The 24,743-nt window shown below is 36.5% G+C and overlaps 2 protein-coding genes and 1 non-coding gene across 3 annotated transcripts; 1 reads left to right on the top strand and 2 right to left on the bottom strand.

The window, feature by feature from the left end:
* The first annotated feature begins 11,357 nt into the window (after positions 1-11,357).
* On the top strand, positions 11,358-17,931 carry LOC108201048 (protein PECTIC ARABINOGALACTAN SYNTHESIS-RELATED). Its single transcript, XM_064084204.1, has 11 exons — positions 11,358-11,748; positions 12,531-12,581; positions 12,664-12,754; positions 13,100-13,176; positions 14,286-14,374; positions 15,085-15,204; positions 15,781-15,897; positions 15,979-16,122; positions 16,241-16,364; positions 16,448-16,639; positions 17,148-17,931. The coding sequence occupies exons 1-11, from the start codon at positions 11,446-11,448 to the stop codon at positions 17,505-17,507; spliced, it is 1,668 nt and encodes a 555-aa protein (XP_063940274.1). The 5' UTR covers positions 11,358-11,445; the 3' UTR covers positions 17,508-17,931.
* Positions 17,932-18,227: 296 nt separating this feature from the next.
* On the bottom strand, positions 18,228-18,319 carry TRNAY-GUA (transfer RNA tyrosine (anticodon GUA)). Its single transcript is given in 2 exon segments — positions 18,228-18,263; positions 18,283-18,319. It is a non-coding gene; the product is annotated as a tRNA-Tyr (tRNA).
* A 699-nt stretch (positions 18,320-19,018) lies between these two features.
* LOC108200204 (lysine-specific histone demethylase 1 homolog 1) lies at positions 19,019-21,783 on the bottom strand. Its single transcript, XM_017368271.2, has one exon. The coding sequence runs from the start codon at positions 21,632-21,634 to the stop codon at positions 19,070-19,072; it is 2,565 nt and encodes an 854-aa protein (XP_017223760.1). The 5' UTR covers positions 21,635-21,783; the 3' UTR covers positions 19,019-19,069.
* Between the last annotated feature and the right edge of the window lie 2,960 nt (positions 21,784-24,743).

The raw sequence follows: 24,743 nt of genomic DNA, 5'->3' as shown, positions 1-24,743 counted from the left end.
AAATCCAGAAAAATAGTTTCAAGCTTTAGAAAATTATTCTAAAATATGTTGAAGGTTCGTTAATTGATTTCAAGTGATTTCGAACCTTATTCCGAGTATTCGGACTTGTTTATTCAGTTATAAATTGATTCTTTTACCCGTTTTTATTCCGAAAAATGTTTGAAAATTCATAAGAAATGCCAGAAAAATCATTTTAACCTCAAACCTTTTCTGAAAAGCTATTTTATTGATTAACTTATGTGTTATGTGCTATGTGTTACCTGATTGATATGTGAAATGCTTATGTGGACACTGTATGATTGTTTTATTAGTATCTTTTAAACCGTATATCGGATTTAAGTGAAACGAAGGGTAGCTAGAAGCTTGTTTCGATTATGAAACAAATAGAATAATATGAGATTGAGTATTGATAGATGAACATTGTGATTATCAGAGAAGGAAAGGCTTAGAAAGGGAAAGCAAGTAGTATTGGAGTGATTCTGACTAGTAAAAGCTATAGAGAGAAATAAAGCTTCAGAATAAGGCAAGTGCTCTATTCTCAACTTGTACTTCTGTAAACTCCTTGAGTTACTGTTCTGCATGTAATGTTGTTGTTCTGGAAAGATTTGAAAATACATCTGTTGATATATTGTGCTATTGATCCTGATTATTGATAAACCTTATCCAACCCTCTTGACACCTGAATTACAAGCTAAACCTTGACTTTGATTTCAATTGAACTTGTACCTATTTCTTTGAGACCTGGAGACACAAATCATTTACTTGGTATTCTTTCATCCATGAATGACCAAACAGTACAAACCTATATGCTACAATACTTCACCAAATTATACAATATCTTACCAAATACCTATATTACTCTTTCGAAGAATGTTCACACATATACACCCTAACACTTGGATTTCCTTCAAGATAAACATAATTGGAACCTTAAGTCAATCTCAATTACATTATTTCTTCTACAAACACCAGATTGTTTTCACCATATACTTAATCTGTCTTTCGACTTCAAGCCATTCTTCGAACATATTGTGATGATACCTGAACCTAATTCTGAATTGTCTTTTAATCTTGATAAATATTGCAACCCTCGTTATAATGATTCTGATTTGACGATTATGATTCTGTTTTGGTAATATTGCTTCTGTTCAAATGGTATTGATTCTGATTTATTGAAATATTGTTAATTTCATTATATTGTTAAAGAATTGGATTGTTTTATAAATGTGGACCAGATTCGTGGTCAGACCAGATTCGTGGTCATTAGGCCAATGTGTGCCTTGGATCCAGTGATAGAGCTTGGTATGTACCTGGCTCGGGGTTAGTGCGTGACTGATCAGCAGCCTAACCTTGGTTTTAAATAAAAATATGAATATCCAATTCTAATCACTGCTTTAAAAGAGATTTGATATCCTGATTCATTCTTATTGATAATTGTTGAACTTCAGTTTATGGTTTATATTGCTTGCTGAGCTTTAAGCTCACTCTTGCGATTCCTTATGTTCTTTTCCAGTGAAGAAAGAGACTACAGTTAGCGAGGACCCACAGGCTAGCCATCAAGCTAAGGTATCAGGATGAGTGTTGGGAAGCCTTGCTAGGAGTTGCTGATAGTATAAACTTTTGGGTATCGTTGTGTGTAAGCACTACGTTTTATGTTTGTAAGTTGTAAGATGATAATTGGGATTCGAGGTATTGTAATATAACTTAAGTTGTGGCTTGTTTCATACTATAACCTGGAGCGATCCGTGGATGTTTAGGGTCAATGCATATATTATTATTGTTTACAGGTTTATATTGTTGTGTGACCCCCAAGTCTATGACCCGGATTTGGAGGGCGTCACAGGTTGGTATCAGAGCTACAGGTTATGAGTCAATAAAACAAGCCTAGATTGTCGGGTTTGGGTAGAGGGATTAAGATGAGAAATGAGTGATAGGTAGATAGAACGTTGAGAGGTGAGTATCAATGGAAAATAGGCCCTTGTGCTATCAGAGATTCTTATGTACGTATTATCTCATGACTTTCAGATATTCACGATGTCAGACCCTATCATTCCTCCCAGAGATATACCCTCGACTTCTCATGCCAGGCCTCTCATACGTGGACCCCCACCCAGTACATCTAGTTCCACCCGAGGTTCTTCTATCCATACTTCTTTTCGTGATGCACCTCACCCTGTTCCATATCATGAGTTTGAGGCGATGAGGATGGATTGTCGGTACTTACTCGGGCAGATCAGAGAGTTAGAGCGTGTTATACAGATGATGGACCCTAGTAGAGCTGAGCGGGAGCTGAGGCAGAAGATTGTTGATATTAGGATGATGGCGATGGCGAAGATTACTGCAGTGAGTGAGGGTCAGGGCGACCTAGCAGACTGGGCTATATGGATCATGGGAGAGTTGGACAAGCTCGGAGGTCCTACTTTTCCTTGGAGTTAGACGGTGGTAGCTACAGAGTGGAGGTACCATGTATATTAGTGTGTAGTGTGTAGTGTGTGGTGGTAGTGTAGTGTCAGCCGATTTTGACCTTATATAGACTAAGATGTGCTGACCAGTGAGTAGGTTGCTGTTGTGTTTTACTTTTGGTGAAGCGCTTGCGCTGATGTACCCCCAGCTCTTTATATATATCAGAACTTTTCCTTTCCATACTGTCTTTTACTTTATTGCACCCGTCTTACTTACTTTACATATCACACTTGTTTTACATACTGCACTTCATATAAACCCTGTGATATCATTATACCTTGTTTCTTTCACTATTGCTCTGTTCTGTGAAGAAGCATGCGATTTATTTAATTCAATGATCAAAAATGTTTTCAAAAAGAAATATTCTGTTTTCTAAAAATAATTGTTAAAAGCTTTGAAGGTTAAATAAACTGCTTGTTTCTTTACAGAGCTATGCCTCCCAGAAGACAAAACCGTGCAAACAACCGTGATAACAACAATGATAATAACAATCCAGAACCTACAATGGCCCAGATTCTTCAGATCTTGGCCCAACAGACTGCCAACCTGACTCAGCAGCAGGAAAGGCAGGCTAATCCCCAGGTTACTTTCAAAAACTTTCAGTCTGTTAATCCCCCAGAGTTTAAGGGTTCAGCGGACCCTATCGAGGCTAGGATATGGTTGAAGGAAATTGAAAAGGCATTTGTGTTAGTTAAAGTAAGAGATGAGCAGAAGACTGAGTTTGCTAGTTATTATCTGAAGGAGGAGGCCACCTATTGGTGGGAGTCTGTGAGAGCAATGGAAGGGACAGAGGATGTTACTTGGGATAGGTTTAAGGAGTTGTTTTTGGAGAAATACTTTCCTCAATTTCTCCAGGATCGAATGGAGTTACAGTTTTTAGAATTGAAGCAAGGGGACATGTCAGTGGCTGAGTATGAGAAAAAGTTTGCTGAGTTGGCTAGGTTTGTTCCAACCTATGTAGACACTGATAGGAAGAGAGCCAAGAGATTCCAACAAGGGTTGAAAGCATGGATCAGGGGAAAGCTAGCCATATTGGAATTAGATACTTATGCGGCTGTAGTTCAGAAGGCAATGATAGCGGAAACGGAAAGCGAAATGTCTCAGAAAGAGAAAGAGGGAAAGAAGCGTAAGCCAGAGCATCATGAGGGACAGTTTCAGCAGGGAAGGTTTCAGAACTTTAACCCGAAGAAAGGGAAATTTCAGCAGGGGAGAAATCCCACTTTTAAGAAGCCAGATGTAGGTGGTAGTGGACAAGGAAACCGTCCAGCTATTGGAAATCAACCAAGGCCTCCACTGCCAGAGTGCCAGATATGTGGAAAGAGACACGGGGGAATCTGTAATAGATTGAATGTAGTGTGTTATAAGTGTAATCAGAAAGGACACTATTCTAGGGAATGTCAGAACCCACCAGCACGGACCCCAATGATTCGAGATCAACCAGCAAGGAACCAACCCAATAGGACTCCAGCAGCTGGGATAACATGTTTTAGGTGTGGAAAACCAGGACACATGGTGAAGGAGTGCAAGGTACCAGCTCCAAGTAACCCTACACTTAGAATTATGGGATCCACTCCAATAGTCCCAGAAGTTCCCAAAGCCAGAACCTACAACATGACTATGAGGGATGCAGTTCAAGATGCCGATGTGGTGGCAGGTACGCTTACTGTGAATTCTTTATGTGCTAAGGTTTTGATTGATTCTGGAGCTACTAGATCGTTTATTTCTGAGGATTTTGTGCCTAAGTTGAATTGTCCTATAGAATTGCTTAATGAGGTTATGAACATAGAGTTGGCTAATCAGGAACGTGTCCCTGTTAGCCAAGTTTATAGGAATTGTGAAGTTGAGATCTTAGGAAATAAGTTTTGCATTGACTTGATACCTTTCAAGTTGGGAGAGTTTGATGTTATTTTAGGGATGAATTGGTTATCGAAGCATAATGCTCAAATAGATTGTCGTAATAAGAAGGTGATGTTAAGGGCACCGAATGAGAAGACGATAGTATTTCGAGGGCAGAAACAGGTAAAGAAGTTTTTGACTATGATTCAAACGAAGAGATTGTTGCGTCAAGGTTGTGAAGCTTATATAGCATATGTAACTGATCAGAGTCGAGAACTTGTGAAGCTTGAAGATATTCCTGTAGTAAACGAGTTCCCAGATGTATTTCCAGATGAGTTACCCGGATTACCTCCAGATAGAGAAATTGAATTCGCAATAGATTTAGCACCTGGAACCGAACCAGTATCTAAGGCCCCATATAGAATGGCACCAGTAGAAATGAAAGAATTGGCAATTCAGTTACAAGATTTGTTAGAAAAGGGAGTGATTAGACCCAGTGTATCCCCGTGGGGAGCACCAGTGTTGTTTGTGAAGAAGAAGGATGGTAGTATGAGGTTATGTATTGATTACCGGGAACTTAATAAGTTAACCATTAAGAATAGATACCCATTACCTCGTATAGATGATTTATTCGATCAATTGAAGGGAGCGAGATGTTTTTCGAAGATTGATTTAAGGTCGGGATACCATCAGCTAAAGATTAAACAAGGAGATATACCTAAAACAGCTTTTAGAACCCGATATGGTCACTATGAGTTCTTAGTAATGGCTTTTGGATTAACCAACGCCCCCGCAGCTTTTATGGATTTAATGAACAGAGTCTTTAAACCATATTTGGATAAATTTGTGATTGTATTCATAGATGATATTCTGATTTATTCCAAAACCACCGAGGATTATACAACCCACTTAAGAATGGCTTTAGAGACATTGAGAAGAGAGAAACTGTATGCTAAGTTTTCAAAGTGTGAATTCTGGTTACAAGAGGTTCAATTTCTAGGTCATATAGTCAGTAAAGAAGGAATTAAAGTAGACCCCTCCAAGATTGAGGCAATTATGAATTGGGAAAGGCCAAGGACACCAACAGAAGTTAGAAGTTTCTTGGGTTTAGCAGGTTATTATAGAAGATTTGTTCAAGATTTCTCAAGGATTGTTGTACCAATGACGAGGCTTACCCGGAAAGAAGAAAAGTTCGTGTGGACTGAAAAGTGTGAAGAAAGCTTCCAAGAATTAAAGAAAAGGTTAGTATCAGCCCCAGTGTTATCACTTCCAGATGAGCAAGGGAATTTTGTAATTTATAGTGATGCTTCTCATAAGGGATTGGGTTGTGTGTTGATGCAACATGACAAAGTCATTGCTTATGCATCCAGACAACTCAAACCCCATGAGCAGAAGTATCCTACACATGATTTAGAACTAGCAGCCATAGTGTTTGCATTGAAGATTTGGAGGCATTATTTATATGGAGAAAAGTGTGAAATCTACACTGATCATAAGAGTCTGAAGTATATCTTTACACGGAAGGAGCTTAATATGAGGCAGAGAAGGTGGTTAGAATTGATAAAGGATTATGATTGCACCATCAATTATCACCCTGGAAAGGCGAATGTAGTGGCAGATGCTTTGAGCAGGAAAGAAAGACTGAATGTGTTGACGTTACCTAAGGAAATATATAGAGAATTCGAAAAGCTGGAAATAGAAGTTAGAGTGAGTGAACCCTCAAAAGTTGGATTATATGCAATGATTTTTCAACCAGAGTTACTAGAAAAGATAAGGAAATGTCAAGAGACCGTAATGGAACAGGATGTTAATAATTTGGTTGGGGAAGAACTTTGTACCCAGAAAGATGAGCAAGGTATTCTAAGATTTTCTTCTAGAATATGGATTCCACCAGTACAGGAGCTGAAAGATGAAGTTTTAAGTGAAGCACATAGTTCCGCTTATTCAATTCACCCCGGGAGCACTAAAATGTATAGGGATTTGAAAGAGAATTATTGGTGGCCAGATATGAAGAGAGAGATTGCAGAGTGGGTAAATAAATGTTATACGTGTCAAAGAGTGAAGGCAGAACACCAGCGACCGAGTGGATTGTTACAACCCCTAGAAATTCCAGAATGGAAATGGGAGCATATTGCGATGGATTTTATAGTTGGATTACCTAGAACGAGGGCAGATCACGATGCCATATGGGTTATTGTAGATAGACTAACCAAGTCAGCTCATTTCCTTCCCATTAACGAAAGATTCTCATTAGACAAGTTAGTCCATATGTATCTGAAGGAGATCGTCGTTCGCCACGGAGTTCCAGTCTCCATTGTATCCGATCGAGATCCACGATTCAACTCAAGATTCTGGAAGAGCTTTCAGGAATGCTTGGGCACCAGATTGAATATGAGCACTGCTTATCATCCACAAACGGATGGCCAGAGTGAAAGGACTATTCAAACAATCGAGGATATGCTACGCGTCTGTGCTATTGATTTCAAAGGCAATTGGGACGAACATCTACCGTTAGTGGAATTCTCATACAACAACAGTTATCATGCAAGCATCGGAATGCCTCCTTATGAAGCTCTATATGGACGTAAATGTCGATCACCCGTATGTTGGGATGAAGTAGGAGAACGCAAATTACTTGGGCCAGAATTAGTTCAGCAGACGAAAGAAGTGATTGAAACCATTCAAAGAAGACTGATTGCAGCACAGAATCGTCAGAGAAAGTACGCGGATCAAGCCAGGAAGGATATGGAATTTGAAGAAGGAGAACCTGTATTATTGAAGATTTCGCCATGGAAAGGACTATCCCGATTTGGCAAGAAAGGAAAGCTAAGTCCCAGATACGTCGGACCATTCGAGATCTTGAGGCGCGTTGGTAAAGTGGCTTATGAGTTAGCATTACCCCCACATATGGAGCATATTCATAATGTCTTTCATGTGTCAATGCTTAAGAAGTATCATCCAGATTCTAGGCATGTGATAGAATACGAGCCAGTAGAACTTCAGGCAGATTTGTCTTATGTTGAGAGTCCAATAGAGATTCTAGATAGAAAAGAGAAAGTATTGAGAAACAAAGTGGTGAAAATAGTGAGAGTATTGTGGAGAAACCCAAAAGTTGAAGAGTCAACTTGGGAGTTAGAAAGTGATATGTGTGAGAAATATCCTCACTTGTTTTCTTAGCAGATTCTGAGGACAGAATCCTTTTAAGGGGGGAAGGATGTAATATCCGGGATTTCGACATGTATTTATTTATACCAGTATGTAAATATTTTGTGAATATTATGTGAATTAATTGCGAATTATATGTTAAGTGACTTGCTGTATGATCGTCTATGTGTGTTATGACTTGTGAGTTGATAATTTTTATATGATCAGATCAAAATATGGAGAATTTAGGCACTCATTTGGTAAATTATGGATTACTATTTGATTTGATATTTGATTTAAGGATTTAATTAAGTATATCATAAAATATTATTATTAAATTGATTTTAAACCCGTTTACTCGATAATTAAACCCCGGGGGGCTTCCGGGAAAATTTCGCTGGTTTGTTATTTGAGATATTCTGAACCACTTTCGTGTTTTAACTTTTCCCATCTGGTGTACGGATTTACGTGAAAGATTTTCGGAACGATTTTATGAATATTTTATTATCATTTTATCGTATCGATAAACGTGTACGCCGGATATTTTTAACCCCCAAATTATTTTGACTAAAGCATTATATTTCTCGTACTCCGTGCCAGACAAAGCTCGGAGCCCCATACGTTTCTCGTAATGTGTGTATTTGATAATTATCTTTAAAGTCGGTCCCGAACGGATCAGTTTTGTTAATACTTAATGATTAAGAAGTGTATTTTATGTCCGGTATGATCCAAATGGGGGCCAGTTATTCGTAATTATAAATAGGATAATTACTATTTTATTTTTCATAATTATCATTTCAATACACGAGAATCGAGAGAAACTAGTTATTCGTTCTTCGCGTTCTTGAAGTTCAATCGAAGGTTTGAAGGCGTTATCGATCTCAGAATCAAGCATACAAGTAGTCCAATCGAAGGTATCGACGCGTAGAATCCATATCAAGTCTCAAAAACAGGTAGAGATTCACCGTTGGGGAGTAATTTGAGTTTGAAATTTCGTATGAATTAGGGTTTAATTAGGGCTTTTTGATTTGGATGTGGTTTATGTGATTTTATGCTTCCATGATGTAGATAATCTTCTCCTGATCATTTTGGTATATCATATGCACGATTTGGAGTTCAATAACATGTTCAAAATTGAGTTTTATGTTCGAAATTGAAGATTAGGGTTTATATGCGTTTGAATATTTTCAATTGGAATTGGGACTTTTTGATTTACTGATTCTGGGTATAAATTGAAGCCACGAGCATGTTTATCTTGTTGCAAGCAATCGTTTCGTGTTAATTAATTGTGTGTTGGAGGTCGGAATCGACCTCACCGGAGTTGGTAGTGCACGGCGGCGACGATGATTTCGTTTGGCTTTTCCGGCCAAACGGCCGCTTGTCTGCCGCATCTACTGCCAGGGATGGATTCCCAGTGGTCCGTAGGTGCGATCTGCACCGTATGGACGGATTCTGGGCGTGGCAACGCCGTTTCCGGCGGTTCCGAGGTGGCCGGCGGCATAACTGCTGCTTGGTCACCAAGGTTTTGGAGATGGTGAAGTGCAAACCTTGCACTTTCGAATCTTGCAGTTTAGCCCCTCCCTTAAGTTTTGTTTTCTTACACTTCAAACCCTGAAGTTTCCAAACTTTTAAAACAGTTTTATTAAATTATTTAAATTTCGAAAATCATTTAATTATTTTTGAAAATAGTTTTTAATTATTTCTTTATTCAAAAACAAATCTGATTTAATTTATTAATTAATTTTAATTAGTAATTAATTATTATAATTAGTCAGTTAATTTAAATATTAATTGATTAATTGTTTTAATTATTTATTAATTGATTTTAATTGATTTATTAATTAGATTTAATTGTTTTAATTATTTTAAAAATCCAGAAAAATAGTTTCAAGCTTTAGAAAATTATTCTAAAATATGTTGAAGGTTCGTTAATTGATTTCAAGTGATTTCGAACCTTATTCCGAGTATTCGGACTTGTTTATTCAGTTATAAATTGATTCTTTTACCCGTTTTTATTCCGAAAAATGTTTGAAAATTCATAAGAAATGCCAGAAAAATCATTTTAACCTCAAACCTTTTCTGAAAAGCTATTTTATTGATTAACTTATGTGTTATGTGCTATGTGTTACCTGATTGATATGTGAAATGCTTATGTGGACACTGTATGATTGTTTTATTAGTATCTTTTAAACCGTATATCGGATTTAAGTGAAACGAAGGGTAGCTAGAAGCTTGTTTCGATTATGAAACAAATAGAATAATATGAGATTGAGTATTGATAGATGAACATTGTGATTATCAGAGAAGGAAAGGCTTAGAAAGGGAAAGCAAGTAGTATTGGAGTGATTCTGACTAGTAAAAGCTATAGAGAGAAATAAAGCTTCAGAATAAGGCAAGTGCTCTATTCTCAACTTGTACTTCTGTAAACTCCTTGAGTTACTGTTCTGCATGTAATGTTGTTGTTCTGGAAAGATTTGAAAATACATCTGTTGATATATTGTGCTATTGATCCTGATTATTGATAAACCTTATCCAACCCTCTTGACACCTGAATTACAAGCTAAACCTTGACTTTGATTTCAATTGAACTTGTACCTATTTCTTTGAGACCTGGAGACACAAATCATTTACTTGGTATTCTTTCATCCATGAATGACCAAACAGTACAAACCTATATGCTACAATACTTCACCAAATTATACAATATCTTACCAAATACCTATATTACTCTTTCGAAGAATGTTCACACATATACACCCTAACACTTGGATTTCCTTCAAGATAAACATAATTGGAACCTTAAGTCAATCTCAATTACATTATTTCTTCTACAAACACCAGATTGTTTTCACCATATACTTAATCTGTCTTTCGACTTCAAGCCATTCTTCGAACATATTGTGATGATACCTGAACCTAATTCTGAATTGTCTTTTAATCTTGATAAATATTGCAACCCTCGTTATAATGATTCTGATTTGACGATTATGATTCTGTTTTGGTAATATTGCTTCTGTTCAAATGGTATTGATTCTGATTTATTGAAATATTGTTAATTTCATTATATTGTTAAAGAATTGGATTGTTTTATAAATGTGGACCAGATTCGTGGTCAGACCAGATTCGTGGTCATTAGGCCAATGTGTGCCTTGGATCCAGTGATAGAGCTTGGTATGTACCTGGCTCGGGGTTAGTGCGTGACTGATCAGCAGCCTAACCTTGGTTTTAAATAAAAATATGAATATCCAATTCTAATCACTGCTTTAAAAGAGATTTGATATCCTGATTCATTCTTATTGATAATTGTTGAACTTCAGTTTATGGTTTATATTGCTTGCTGAGCTTTAAGCTCACTCTTGCGATTCCTTATGTTCTTTTCCAGTGAAGAAAGAGACTACAGTTAGCGAGGACCCACAGGCTAGCCATCAAGCTAAGGTATCAGGATGAGTGTTGGGAAGCCTTGCTAGGAGTTGCTGATAGTATAAACTTTTGGGTATCGTTGTGTGTAAGCACTACGTTTTATGTTTGTAAGTTGTAAGATGATAATTGGGATTCGAGGTATTGTAATATAACTTAAGTTGTGGCTTGTTTCATACTATAACCTGGAGCGATCCGTGGATGTTTAGGGTCAATGCATATATTATTATTGTTTACAGGTTTATATTGTTGTGTGACCCCCAAGTCTATGACCCGGATTTGGAGGGCGTCACAAATAGGGATAAGATGACTTAATTTTTATTTATTATATAAAAATATTACTAATTGTGCAAAAAAGTGGCCGATGCACTAATATTTATTTATTATATAAAAATATTACCAATTATTTATTATATAAAAATATGGTCATAACTCAATAGAAAATAACTGAATTTTGGAAAATATTTACGATCGTAATTTGGGAAGTGTAGCACTATACATTCTTTAGCTCTCCTTGCTATACTGAATCTAACTTGTATACACACCGCTTCCCACTCCAACTCGGTGAGTTGACTCAGTGAGACCATGGCGACCTACAGTCCCAAGCGCGCCGCCGCCGAGTTCCGGCACTCGAGCTCCGGCGGCGCCCGGTCGACTCCTTCTCCTATGAAGCGAGACGACGCCACGTCACCACTAGCCCCCGAAAATATCGCCGACAGCCGCGATCGAAGAGTGCGTGTGCGATCGTTCTTCTCGTTCTTCAATTTACAGTCTCTAGATGAGAGCAGAGTGTATGCACACGTGTGTAACTCGAAGATCGCGGTGTTCGCGATCGGCGTGCTGATTCTGGTTGGATTGGTCTCGGTTTCTTCGGTGTTTAATCGATTTGTGAGTCTATGATGATTAGTTAGCTGGAATGTGATGTGTGTGTTAACGATTGCGTGCTCGAGAATTTATCGTTATAGTTTACATGTCGGTTTTAATTGTGTTTGTTTGCTCAATTGTTTAAAAGGATGTGATTTAGCTGAAATTGTTATGTTTAGTTGTGTTTAGGATAATGTATGTTTAAAATGTGTTTGATTGACTTTTCTCTATAAGTCAATTGTGCTTAATTTTATCTTATTGGTTAGTGGTTAAGTTAGCTGCTAATAATATATTTTTTGTTGTTAAATGTGAAAATATATTACAATGTGAGTTAGTTGTGGTAGAGAATGGGCTATAGGATAGATAGGAACCTTATGCTATGATTCGTTTTGTAGAGCTACAATAGTGTATGTAATATGTATGTCGTCTTTGTTTATGTATTATTATGCAAGTATTGTTAGTTGATTTTTGTGATTTGGATATTAGCCTAGCTGCTATCAGGAAATCGTGGGGTGTAATTGGAATTATTGTTTGTGTGGCCATAGTATGTGTAATTTAGTCATTGTTGATGCGGGGTATATGAATGTGAAAGCTTATGGCGGACATGTGGTTAGTACTTAGTAGGGAGGTAAATCTGTTGAGCTGGGACTTGATTTGCTATAGTGCTAACTGAGCCTATGGGGATAGTAATGTCCTGAGACTTGGTTTGTGTAATCTTGAGATTCTCAAGAGATTATGCATGCTTAACATGTATCCTAAGTCCTTACAGTAATGCATGCACTAATTGTTCTTTTGAATATTTGTAGAGTGCTCCGTACTTGTGCAAAAAAGATGGCATCGTTCTTCGCTGTCCGCGAGTAAGATTTATCTTTCACTATGTTTCGACCTATTTTTTCTGAAATATAGATGTAATAAACTATCATCTACTGCTTTAATAAGGTTAAGGAGCCTACTTCACTGTGGGAGAATCCTTATTCAGCCACGACATCATGGAAGCCATGTTCTGAGAGACGCAATAACGCAATAGCAGGTGAGACCTGTTATTATGCTTAATCAGACTTCTCATTTTCCTTCTAATTTGCTAAGGCATTGATGAAATTGCTTTCACCAAGATAGGTACGCTGAATAAGTAAATTAAAGTGAATTGGGTGATATTAAATCAGAACTGATTGTGCCTAGTTTGGTAGACATTCTGTAGAAGAATATTGATTAGTAAAGTAACAATGTTTAGCATGATGGCTGAATGAGTAAATGATCTTAATTAAACTGCAGTCCTTATATTCTCAGTGCTATGTGAAACTGGAAATGAGCCTAATTCTTGGTTTCTCTCTTCTCTTAATTACTTCTCAAAAACTTAGCAACTTCCTCTCTGCAGATCTTCCATCTGAGAATGATACTGTTGGCTATATATTCATACACGCAGAAGGTGGGCTAAACCAGCAAAGAATTGCTGTATGTTTCTGTTCTTTAACTCCTAACTGATGGATCTTTAACTATTTTCTCAAATAATCAATGCATGCAGAATTGTAGCTTGTTCATTTTTTTAATATAATGAGGTCTGTATGCTAAATTCTTACGGTTGCAGTGTGCATAGTGTATATATAGCAATGCGTTTAGCTTCTTCTGTACAGCGTAAATATTTGTTAATATGAGTTATGTGTCTGCAGCTGAAAATTGACCAAGAATACTTCTCGACTTGTATTCAAACAAAGTTTGTTATTTCCACTTCTATTTCAGAAAGGAACTACTTTTGTTACATAGTAGATGGTCCTCTAATTACTCTATTACTTTATCAATCTATGTAATTGCATCAAAACTGAATTGTCTACAAAGGAAGGCGAGAGCGAAAGATTGCAATGGAATGGCATTTAAATGTTTACTCATTGTGTACTTTGCACTGATGAGATGGAAATAATAGATAGTGGAGATGGCTGATTCCTTACACTGTGAGATATACAGGGCCTGTTTGTTGTAATTCAAAATTAACTTTTAAGTATAATCATCTCACTGCGGCTGTTTGTCCAGTAAGTAAAAATGACATGAACTGACATAATAGTTGAATTCTAGAAAGTACGAAATCCACACGTGTTTTAGTTTTGCTTCTTTATTTTTCTATTTAAAGATAATAATGCAATTTAATTCAAAATAAGTTACTACCCTTTTAAATTGTAAGTTCCAGTATTATTTTTTTGTACCTTTTACATAATATGCTATTAATAATATTTACCGAAGAGATGATGTGGGTTATTAGTTTACTGCTTATACCTGTTGCACATGTAATTGTTTTTCCAAAGGTACTTGTTTCATCTTATATTCTTATCACTAGTAAAAACAAAAAACCATATAAGGCCAATAACTTAGCAGGAGAAAAATCACTTTTGCTTATAAGCCATAAAATAAATTTAAGTTACAAGTAATATATTTTGAATCTAATTCAAATTGAAGGACCTTTGATATGCCTTTTACACCTTATCTCACCTTTACCGACATTTTCTTCACTGCAAGATAAAAAATCAGGCACAAGCTATTGTTGACGAATTGGAGTTGTGCCTTGTATGCAGATATGTAATGCAGTTGCTGTGGCCAAAATTCTGAATGCGACCCTTATATTACCAGTGTTGAAGCAGGATCAAATCTGGAAAGACCAAACGTTAGTTTTCTTCTACAATATTAATGATAGCCGAATAGTCATCTTGCAGAAACACATTAAATAATAGTATGAGATGTGATTGTGTTTTTTACTTCACAACAGTTTGATTTAATATGGATATTTACTTGTTAAACTTTTATCAGTTGTAGTCATGTATATACCTGTATGTGTGTGCACCTCTCTGTGTGTATCGTACCGGGATCTGTTTCATACTTTATGTTCTATAACATCTGGATATGTGCTCTTTTTCATCCTAAAGTTTTCTGGGATATCTACCATAGTTTACTATGTATACAGGCATGTTAACTCCAAAGCTTGTTAAAGTGTCAAATTCTTCTATATATAGTGTTGCGCAATCGATAAATCCAGTCAGCGGATAATATAAGTTTGCATGCCTATTCAGTCTCTTATTGTAAGAAAACTGCTAACGATCAATACATAGTACTGCTGATTTCTTTTTTGTTCAACTTGCTGTAATAAGGAATAAATTTCTACTAATTTGTTTTAGGATCATGAAAAGTTCTTGTGTGATGTGTAGGGAATATCAGGTGGTGTTTGGTATATATGTCCTACAGAACTATTATCCTCTTTTTCACATACTACAACATTTTGTCAGCCCCAAATAATTTATGCTGGGAACTCAGATTATGTGAATACTTCCAAGTTAGTTTAAGATGGATGTTAACAAAACCTTACGTGTGTGTCTGCAGAAAATTTGAAGATATATTTGATGTTGATCACTTCATAGAGTACTTGAAGAATGATGTGAGGATTGTACGTGACATCCCAGAGTGGTTTACTGACAAGGCAGAGCTATTTACTAATATAAGGTTTTAAGTTTACACTTTATCTTCAGTAATGATTTCACTCTATTTCTAATATTTTTTCCATATCAGATTTACTTGCAGAAGATTGAATTAGTTAATTGTCGGTATATATGGTTTTCATTTAATAGCAAGACACTGGTTAGGTGTTTCAACAATTAACCACAGCATGATTCAACCACTTCTTTTCTATTTCTGGAAACCCAACCAGTTATGTCCATAGTAGTTCAATTGTAAATTCACTGCTGAGCCTTTGCATAAGTGTAAAATGGTCCCTTGATTGTGCAAATTATATTAAATGTCATTTAAGAAATCAACAAATTCAAACACACGCAGAAGGAACTGTGAAGATATCAGTATCAGGAACCTGTAAGTACGGTTATGCAATTGAAGTAGTTGGCTTTCTCCGTGAAATTTTGGTTCTTGGTTGAATCTGTACTTGCATTTAATATGATGTCTCTGGCAATAAGTTTTTCGTTTTTCAGTATGATAATGTGTTTTTCATTGATATATAATTTGATTTTTATTTAAAGCTTGCTGGCAGTATATCTTTATTAAAGAATCTTGATTAATGCATTGTAGACGAACTGTAAAGAACATTCCCAAGTATGCTCCTGCACAATTTTACATAGACAATGTGCTGCCTCGGATCAAGGAGAAGAAGATAATGTCACTAAAACCTTTTGTTGATCGACTGGGGTATGCAATCAAGAATCATTTAATTTGGCCAGATATATGAGGAAGAGTAATTGTATTTTATACTCATTTTCTTCTTGTTAGGTATGATAATGTTCCTCCCGAGATCAATAAGCTGAGGTGCAGGGTTAACTATCATGCTCTACAATTTCTTCCTGAAATTGAGCATATGGCTGATCAACTTGTTTCAAGAATGAGAAATCGCACAAACAGTACAAATCCTTTCATGTAAGTTGAGCCGGGTATTTATTCTGAAATTGTTTGATAAATGTGTTCTTTTACAAATAAATTGATTGTTGAATGATATATTGTTTTGCTATTTTCGTTATATGTTCTATATGTATAGGGCTCTTCATCTTAGATTTGAGAAAGGGATGGTAGGCTTATCATTCTGTGACTTTGTTGCAACAAGATTGGAGAAAGTTCTGATGGCAATGTATAGAATGAAAGAATGGCCCCGCCGATTCAAGGTTACTCTTGTGGAATTTTTCCTGGCAGTGGAGATAAAAGTAAATAAGTATACTATTTGTTTTGACTCCAAAGTGATTTGCAGGATGGTTCACATCTATGGTCGTTGGCTCTTCAGAAGCGGAAGGAGGGACGATGCCCTCTTGAACCTGGTGAAGTTGCAGTGATGCTTCGGGCAATGGGCTACACCAAAGAAACTCACATATATGTTGCTTCTGGGCAGGTCTATGGTGGACAGAACCGCATGGCACCACTCAGGAATATGTTCCCTAATCTTGTAAGTTCATTACTGACCTTCGGATTGTTTTGAGTTCCTATTTGAATGCTGGCTTCTATGTGTCTGAATCGTGATTAATTAAGCGATTGAGTCTATCTTTAGTTTGGCCATCACCGGAATATATCTTGAGAACATTACTGCTGCTCTTAGTAGTTCTCTCATCTCTGCCCCTTATACTTGATCAATGCATCTTAAGATAATTTAGTATATTTATTATTTCAGTTCTGTTATCTGAATTATCACTTGCACACATGTGCATAGTCATAATGCATACTATATATATACAGCCACACACAATATTCCCGCACATCTTCAGGATGTGCCAATGAATATTTGAACAATATTATAACTTTGTCGAGGTGCTTTTGTGTTGAAGCCTTAATGTTGCATCTATGTCATTAGACCTGTTGAGTGGCCTTTTAGGTTCCTGTATTCTATACACTGCCACCCAGGTGGTTTGTCTTTGTTATGCCGAGCGTCATAATTGGTTATCTGGGGTTTGGAACAGGTCACCAAAGAGGAATTAGCAGGAAAAGAGGAGTTGGATGGCTTCAGAAAGCATGTGACCAGCTTGGCAGCACTTGACTTCTTAGTCTGCTTGAAGTCTGATGTTTTTGTAATGACCCATGGAGGCAACTTTGCCAAACTGATTATTGGAGCCCGCAGGTACATGGGTCATCGCCAAAAATCAATAAAACCAGATAAGGGATTACTATCCAAATCTTTGGGGGACCCCTACATGGGCTGGGCAACCTTTGTAGAAGACGTGATTGTTACTCACCAAACAAGAACCGGATTGCCAGAGGAAACCTTCCCTAATTATGATATTTGGGAGAATCCATTGACACCCTGCATGTGCAGAACGTGACCTGCATCGTTACTTTTGATATGATTAGAAGCAATCCCTGCTCTAACAGGCATTCATATACGTCAACTCAAATCTCAGGATGGCATCCGCTGATCTGCATGAAACAGCTAATACAATCTCAAACGACAAGTACATTTAAAGCAAATGCATCACAGGTACAGTTTAGTAAGATTCCAGAGGCCTCCATCACAGTGCAGTTTTATATACCCAGCGGTGCTAATTATTCTCCCTGTTCATTACCTCCAATGTTACTTACATTTAACACATAGGTATGTATTCTTCAAGTTTGGTCTGTAAAACATTTCGTTGTATCATCAAAGTATAGGTACGAGTTATTTGGAGCTACAAGGACAATCGTCAGTTTCGAATTTGTAATTATCTAACCTTTACACAGTAAAAAAGCTTTTATCCGTCCAGGTTCTACAATCTTTTATGACTAGGTGAACCCTAGCTGTATGAGTTTATCATAAATGGAAAATGTAGATATACGTCTCAGGTTTTAATACCTAAATCGCAAGAAAATGTGAAAGGGCTATATAATAGGGAAAGTATATTAAAAAGTAAGGTTAAATGTAATTACTGCAGTATCAAATTTAGGCAGATGAATAACGAGAAGATGAGGATTAGAGGTATCAACATTTAATATATAAATCAAGATAAGTCACATTTTAAACAAAAATGACACTTGTAAAGAAAAACTGCTTCAGAAAAAAAAAAGGTTCCGACCTGCCGGATTCGAACCAGCGACCTAAGGATATCTGACGGTTTAACCCAACTACAGTCCTCCGCTCTACCAACTGAGCTAAGGTCGGATATGTGTTTCTAGACGAGATTTCCTGGACTACTATATTAAGCACATTTTCCATGGCTTTGGTAAAATGCAGATAGATTCTCTGTGATGTTTTGATCAATAAATCTCAGATCAATATTTTTGATCACATTTTGTATTGTCTGACACTTTCCAAGAGATTTCATATTAAGCAGCCTCGGAGTCTTCAATATGAAGCAGTCTCTCTACTCTTGCTATGGTACATAAATTTACTAATTTCTCATAAACAAAGGTACTAGTTTACAATGTGGAATGTTGTTAACATGGTTGTGGTACATTACAACAGTTGCAAATGACAGAATCCTAAACTGCTAAATTTGCGAGGTAGCAAACTAGAACACATAAATTAAACCGATACATACTTTCCACCTCAACTAATTGCCCGACTGAGATGAACCGTCGTCCTGATACAGGATATGAGTCTGTAATGTATTAGGATCGTTGATAAGTTCACTTTCACCTCTCTTCCAGACTCCAAGGATGACAAGGTCTTTGTGGTTACGCACATGCACTGGGTGGTGCATTAGAGTCCCATACTTAATATAAAAAGGCCCATTACTAATTGTCACGCCGGAGGTGCTTTCCGGTCACCAACCCCGGTTGAGCATTGTTTTGCAGGAACCCCACCACCCAGTGCATGTGCGTAACCACAAAGACCTTGTCATCCTTGGAGTCTGGAAGAGAGGTGAAAGTGAACTTATCAATCGTCTTTGCAGGCTTCTTTACTGCGTCATCAGTTTAGGCTGGATCTGCCTAGTTTAATGCAGGTGATGAGAGATTCAGCTGTGCTGCATAAAGTTTTTCTCCCGACAAGTTTCACCCCAAAATCTCTCAACATTCTCATCGTGTCAAAATCTCCGTCTACATTACTCAGTTCCATAACTTGCCTCCTCTTGATTAAACCATAAAGATGCAGAACTCCTGAATATGATTTTTCGCCTTCGAACGCAACTCGTAACAAAATAGTTGATTCAGGATCGCTTGAACTAGGATCAAATAAACAATTAAAACTTCCGAATCTAAGGTCTGGGGTCTCAAATAATCTATCTAAATCACTATGTTCGTCAGTAACAGTATTCTGCTTTTCAGCTTGAACCGCTGACCTCCTCGTAGCAACTCTCAGCATATTAGCAGCCTCTCTCATCCCACTAAGAAAAGCTCCATGCATTGTGGCGGGATATTGTTTGTTAGTAGCTTCTCCTGCAAAGAAAAGTCTTCCATCTACACTTTCTGCCAGGACATCATAATCATCTCCTGAGGAGCCAATTGCAACGTAAGAATAAGATCCATATGTAAAATGATCTTGTCCCCAACGAGTACAAACAGCCTGCAGCGGCTCAGGAACAGCAATCCCTTTCGGATTAAATATACCCTTCAAGACCTCCAAAACCTTATTCACAGCTTCTATAGGAGACATCTGTTCGAATTTGATTGCAGCTTCCCCAGCCACAAGAGCGATAAGAAGTGGGCCTCCAGATACAGAAGAGTAACTGTAGAACAAAAAGAATTCACCCCTGGTGCTTGACTCCTCTGTCAAATGCCCAAAAGTATCTATCTCCCCACCCCAAAAATCATAGGGAAAAAGGATCGCAACCTTGTTCAACAACCCAAATCCTAATCTACTAATAGCATCCCGCTTTCTCTGTGGAAGCTCAGGGACAAACTCAATTGTTCCCTTCTTTAACACACCCAACGGCACTGTGCACAAAACCATATCTGCCTGATACTGTTTCCCTCCAGCGTACACCAAAACACCATCACTTCCATAATGTATGCTCTCAACCATCTGGTCATAGAAAATGGGAATGCCCTCCATTAGTGCCCTGATAAACGTCTCATTTCCACCAGGAATGAAACAATGATCACCACCCATTTCATACGGATCATCCTGATCCCAAAATGCCATTGACAAATTTGACATCAAAGTTGCATTGGCATATTCAAGGTTTGCCAAATGCCAGTCCAACAGCATTCGCTCCTGGGGATCATCAGCAACTCCATACACTCTTCTAAAGGCCTCTAACACAGTCCCTAACGAAACATCAGCTGATTTAACCTCATCCATCATTGTCTGCCTAAGCTTACAGACCCTATCTAACAACTTATTAAATGAAATTTCAACACGAGTATCCATTTTAGAATTTACAGTCTTACCGTCAGGCAAATAAAGAGGACAAATATCTCTCACCTTGTGTAGTGGCAGTCCCAACTGTCTAGCCAAAACTCCTAATGGATTCCCATTAATTCCAGTCAACACACTCCCACCAAGATCAGCAGCTGCAACAATATCTGATTTCACGCCTTCTCCTGTCATCTTTTTGCTCCTAACCCTCCCACCAGGTCGAGCCCTACCTTCCAAGACTGCAACTTTAAACCCCAAATAGATCAATTGTCTAGCTGCCACTAAACCCGATAATCCAGCACCAATCACAATAACATCACCCCTATATCTCCCTTCCACCGGTCTACATTTCACTTCTTTGATAGCAGGAGAAAGTCCAAAATTTATATAACCATGGTTTAACAAAAACGCGTAAGCCGAATTGACAAGACTCCTATGCTCAGCTCGAATCGACTCAAGAGCATGATCTTTAGTAAGCCAAACATCAACATTCGATCTCCACCGTGCCAGAATATGATTCCTAACAACAATATAATTAGCTTGCTCAATCCCTCCAATTTGAGATACTACATTGGCTTCAATCTCTTCCTCCGTGAGCGAATCAACAGTAAACCCAACAGAAATTGCAATCATCGCCTCCACATCAACCTCTTTGGCCAAATCAGAAATCCTCCTACGACGAGACTTCGACAAAGAATGATCAGCAAGCTCTTCAAATTCATCATCAGCAGTAGTAGTAGTTGGGGTTGATTTCGGGCGCATTACTCGAAAACCCGAGACAGCAGCTGCCGAAGATATCATCTCCGGGAACTGCTTCTTCCTGCGCCGGCGCTTCTTCAATTGGGGTTCGCCGGAACCCGCCGGATTATCCTCCGGCAAAGCAACAATCTCAGTTCTATCCTCCCCAGATGTCAAATTGTTCATATTTTCATCTGGGTAATCAGAAACTGATATTTCCGGAGGTGGGTTGTTGCCACAAACTGAGATTTCGGCCGGTGGGTCGCCGGAAATTGGGAATTCTTGAAGCGGGTCGCTACCGTAAACTAAGATTTCGGCCGGTTGATCGCCGGAATTTGGGATTTCTTGAGGTGGCTCATTGCCGGAAAGTGAAAGATCATGTGGGTTATTGCCTAAAAGTTGAAATTGATAAGAAGGGGTTGTAATTGAAGGGTCCATATTTAAAATTGAGGGATAAAGTTTGAAACTTTAGGGTTAGAGTTAGTGATCTTGAGGGTTTTGATAGTGTGGTTGAAGCTAGGGTTTACTTGTGCTTCGCAGTATTAAAGGAAGTGACATTGAGATATTAATGGTGACCGAGATTTATTCGAGAACTCGAGGAGTATGTTTGAATTTAGTTTGTTCAAGTATATCGTTTCCCTTTTCTGACCAAAGATAAAATAAATATAATTTAAAATAATTATATTTAACGATTTGGGGACGGATTTAAAAGATTTCATTCCTATCAACAAGATCTTGTTTGTACCTCTAAATTAACTACCCGTAAATAAAGTCGCAATTGGTGGCGGTGTTATGAATTTTTTATAAATTCAGATTCGAATTAACATTAATACTGTTTAGAATTATTTTGAATTATCTTTCCGTTAAACATACCACTAATAAAAATATAAAAATATATTATAATTGATGTAAAAATTTATTTAAGTAGCCCTCTGTCAAACACAATACTAATAAAAAATTAGTTTGAACCGTCCTCCCGTCAAAGACAATATTAACCGATAATTATTATAATTATGATAAAATTAAATATTACTCCTTCCGTCTCAATTTATTTTTATTGTTTAATTTTTTTTATTGTCAAATTGATCAAATTTTGACTGAAATTTGTATATATATATATATATAATAATTAGAAAATATTATGAAAAATATATTAGTATATTCTACATCTATTCTACTTTAAAATGTATTTTTTTGATTTTCAAGATCATGTACAAATAATTATTAATTACCGGTCAAAATTTGGTCAATTTGACTACAAAAAATCAAACAAAACAGATAAATTAAGACGAATGGAGTATAATTTAGATAAAAATTAGTTTGAGCCTTCAAACACAATACTAATAATAAAATATTATAATTTAAATATTAGTTTGAGTCGCTCTATCGTCAAATACATAAAATATATTTTTCGATTTCTTGACATTGTCCTTCTGATATTCTAAAACATGACATAAAATACATTGGCATGGCTTGTATTACTGCTTTCAAGAGAATTTTTTTCCCATCTTGTGAAAATAGAGTTGGTTCCCATGATTGTAACCGTGTCCATATTCTATGCTTTATTGATTTAAACAAAACTTTTTTATATTCGTCTGCCATCATTGGTAATTTTAAGTATGTTTCAATACCCTCAGTTGTTTGTATACTTAGGGAGACGATAAATACCTCTCGTATATCTTCAATAGTGTTAGGGGAGAAGTATAGAATCTATTTATTAAAATCGATGTTAAACTCTTTTTTTCCTGTCTATATAAGAATGATTGCATTTAATATTAATCAAATTAGGTGTATTTATTTAAAACACATCTTACTTGTCTTGAGAATTCCGAATATAGTAGAAATATATTCCTGATAGACTCTAATGATCTTGTTGAAACTCTTAGAAAAAGCAAGCTATCATCAACGAAGAATATATGGTTTATAGAAGACGTATTTCTTGCTACTTTTAGACCAAGAATATCTTTTCGGATGTCTAAGAGTAGAAAAACTTTCCACACAAATAAGAAATAGGTATGGAAATAGTGGATCTCCTTGTCACAATCCTCTTGATGGAACCACTCCACCATGAGTTCGGCCATTTATTTCAAAAGAATAACGCACTAAAACGACACATTTCATTATCTTTTTCACCCATCATTCTGAATAACCAATTTTCAATAACATTTTTTCCACGAAAACACCATTCTACTTTATCAATAACTTTACTCATATCCAGCTTCATTGCTACATAACATCTTTTCCCTTCTTTCGTTAATCTCAGATGGTGTAAACATTCATATGCTATCAAAGCATTGTCAGTTATGAGTCTACTAGGAAAAAAAAACACTCTATGTATCACTTAATAAGTCACTTCGAGAAACTTCAACATCTTAGTTCATTTCTCAAATTTAATATAAAATATTGGATCCTAGTAACGTAAAACATCAATAACTGTTCTCATCTTCAACAACATTCTTTATATTCATTTCTTATATAATATTTTATCACTAAAAGATATCATTATTATAAATAGTGAAGACATGAAAAATGTTTGTTTCTAGTATATATTTTAAAGTAAGAGTTAGGATAGGAGACATGTTAAATAAAGATAAATAATAATAAGAAGAATCGTCCATTATTTTCTTCAACTATATTTAGCGGTTAGTTGCAGAATAATCTATTGTACTTGTCATCATCGTCTTGCATTTTATTGTATGCATATGTACTATATGCAAATGGAGGTACAAAACAATTCATTATAATTGTCATCATCGTCTTGCATATTCATTGTATGCAGATGTACGATACGCAATGGAGGTGCTGAACAATTCATTACAATTGCCATCATCTTTTTCAACTATGTTTAAGAACAAAAATTAACCAGACCGATGGAGATGCAGCACGATGGAGGTTGTTGACTTCTAGATGAAGAAGGAGAACGATATTCGATGATAAACGAAGTGGGCAAACAATTACATAGATGTGTAGAACTATAACATAATACAGAGAGATACATAAAATATAAAACCATAACTGATGCGCTTAATTATAGCTGCTATTCTGTATTTTATACTGCATATTTAACATTCATCCCTTAAACATAATTTAAAAAGTAATAAAATCAATGAAGGATAATAAGAACCGTTAGATTAAGAATAATGAATGTCTAAGATGTTGGTCTATAATACTACAATAAAAATGTGGTCTACAAGGAACTTTACTCTAAATTTATATGTTGTACATCTTATCACCCTGTCTTGCATATTTTCACTTTTTAGTATATATTTTTTTTGTAAAATTCTGCAGAACATGATCTTGTAACAATTATGTGAATTTATCTTCAATTTATTGAACAATTCTTTGATTGAAAGGGTATAGCCTCTTCAAATACTATTCCCAAATTTCAAGTTTTATTTCCAAACTTTTTGTAGATGTTCAGGGACTATCTCTAGATTCTTTGTAGTGTCGGTTAGATAAAATATAAAAAAAATTCAAATTGATTAACCTGCAATTTGTTAAATATTAAGTCGGATATTAGGATTGGCGGGTGCGCAAAGTATTGTAT

The sequence above is a fragment of the Daucus carota genome, chromosome 9 (genome assembly GCF_001625215.2).
Source record: "Daucus carota subsp. sativus chromosome 9, DH1 v3.0, whole genome shotgun sequence".
NCBI lineage: Eukaryota > Viridiplantae > Streptophyta > Magnoliopsida > Apiales > Apiaceae > Daucus > Daucus carota.
Note: the sequence above shows the minus strand (reverse complement) of the source record. Positions and strands in the feature narration are given on the sequence as shown.

Excerpts from the sequence above, each read along its gene's own strand:
- LOC108201048 (XM_064084204.1), top strand. The coding sequence starts at position 11,446 with ATGGCGACCTACAGTCCCAAGCGCGCCGCCGCCGAGTTCCGGCACTCG. Across the intron at positions 11,749-12,530 it reads CTTCGGTGTTTAATCGATTT|AGTGCTCCGTACTTGTGCAA; the intron begins GTGAGTCTATGA and ends GAATATTTGTAG. Across the intron at positions 16,365-16,447 it reads AATGGCCCCGCCGATTCAAG|GATGGTTCACATCTATGGTC; the intron begins GTTACTCTTGTG and ends AGTGATTTGCAG.
- LOC108200204 (XM_017368271.2), bottom strand. The coding sequence starts at position 21,634 with ATGGACCCTTCAATTACAACCCCTTCTTATCAATTTCAACTTTTAGGC.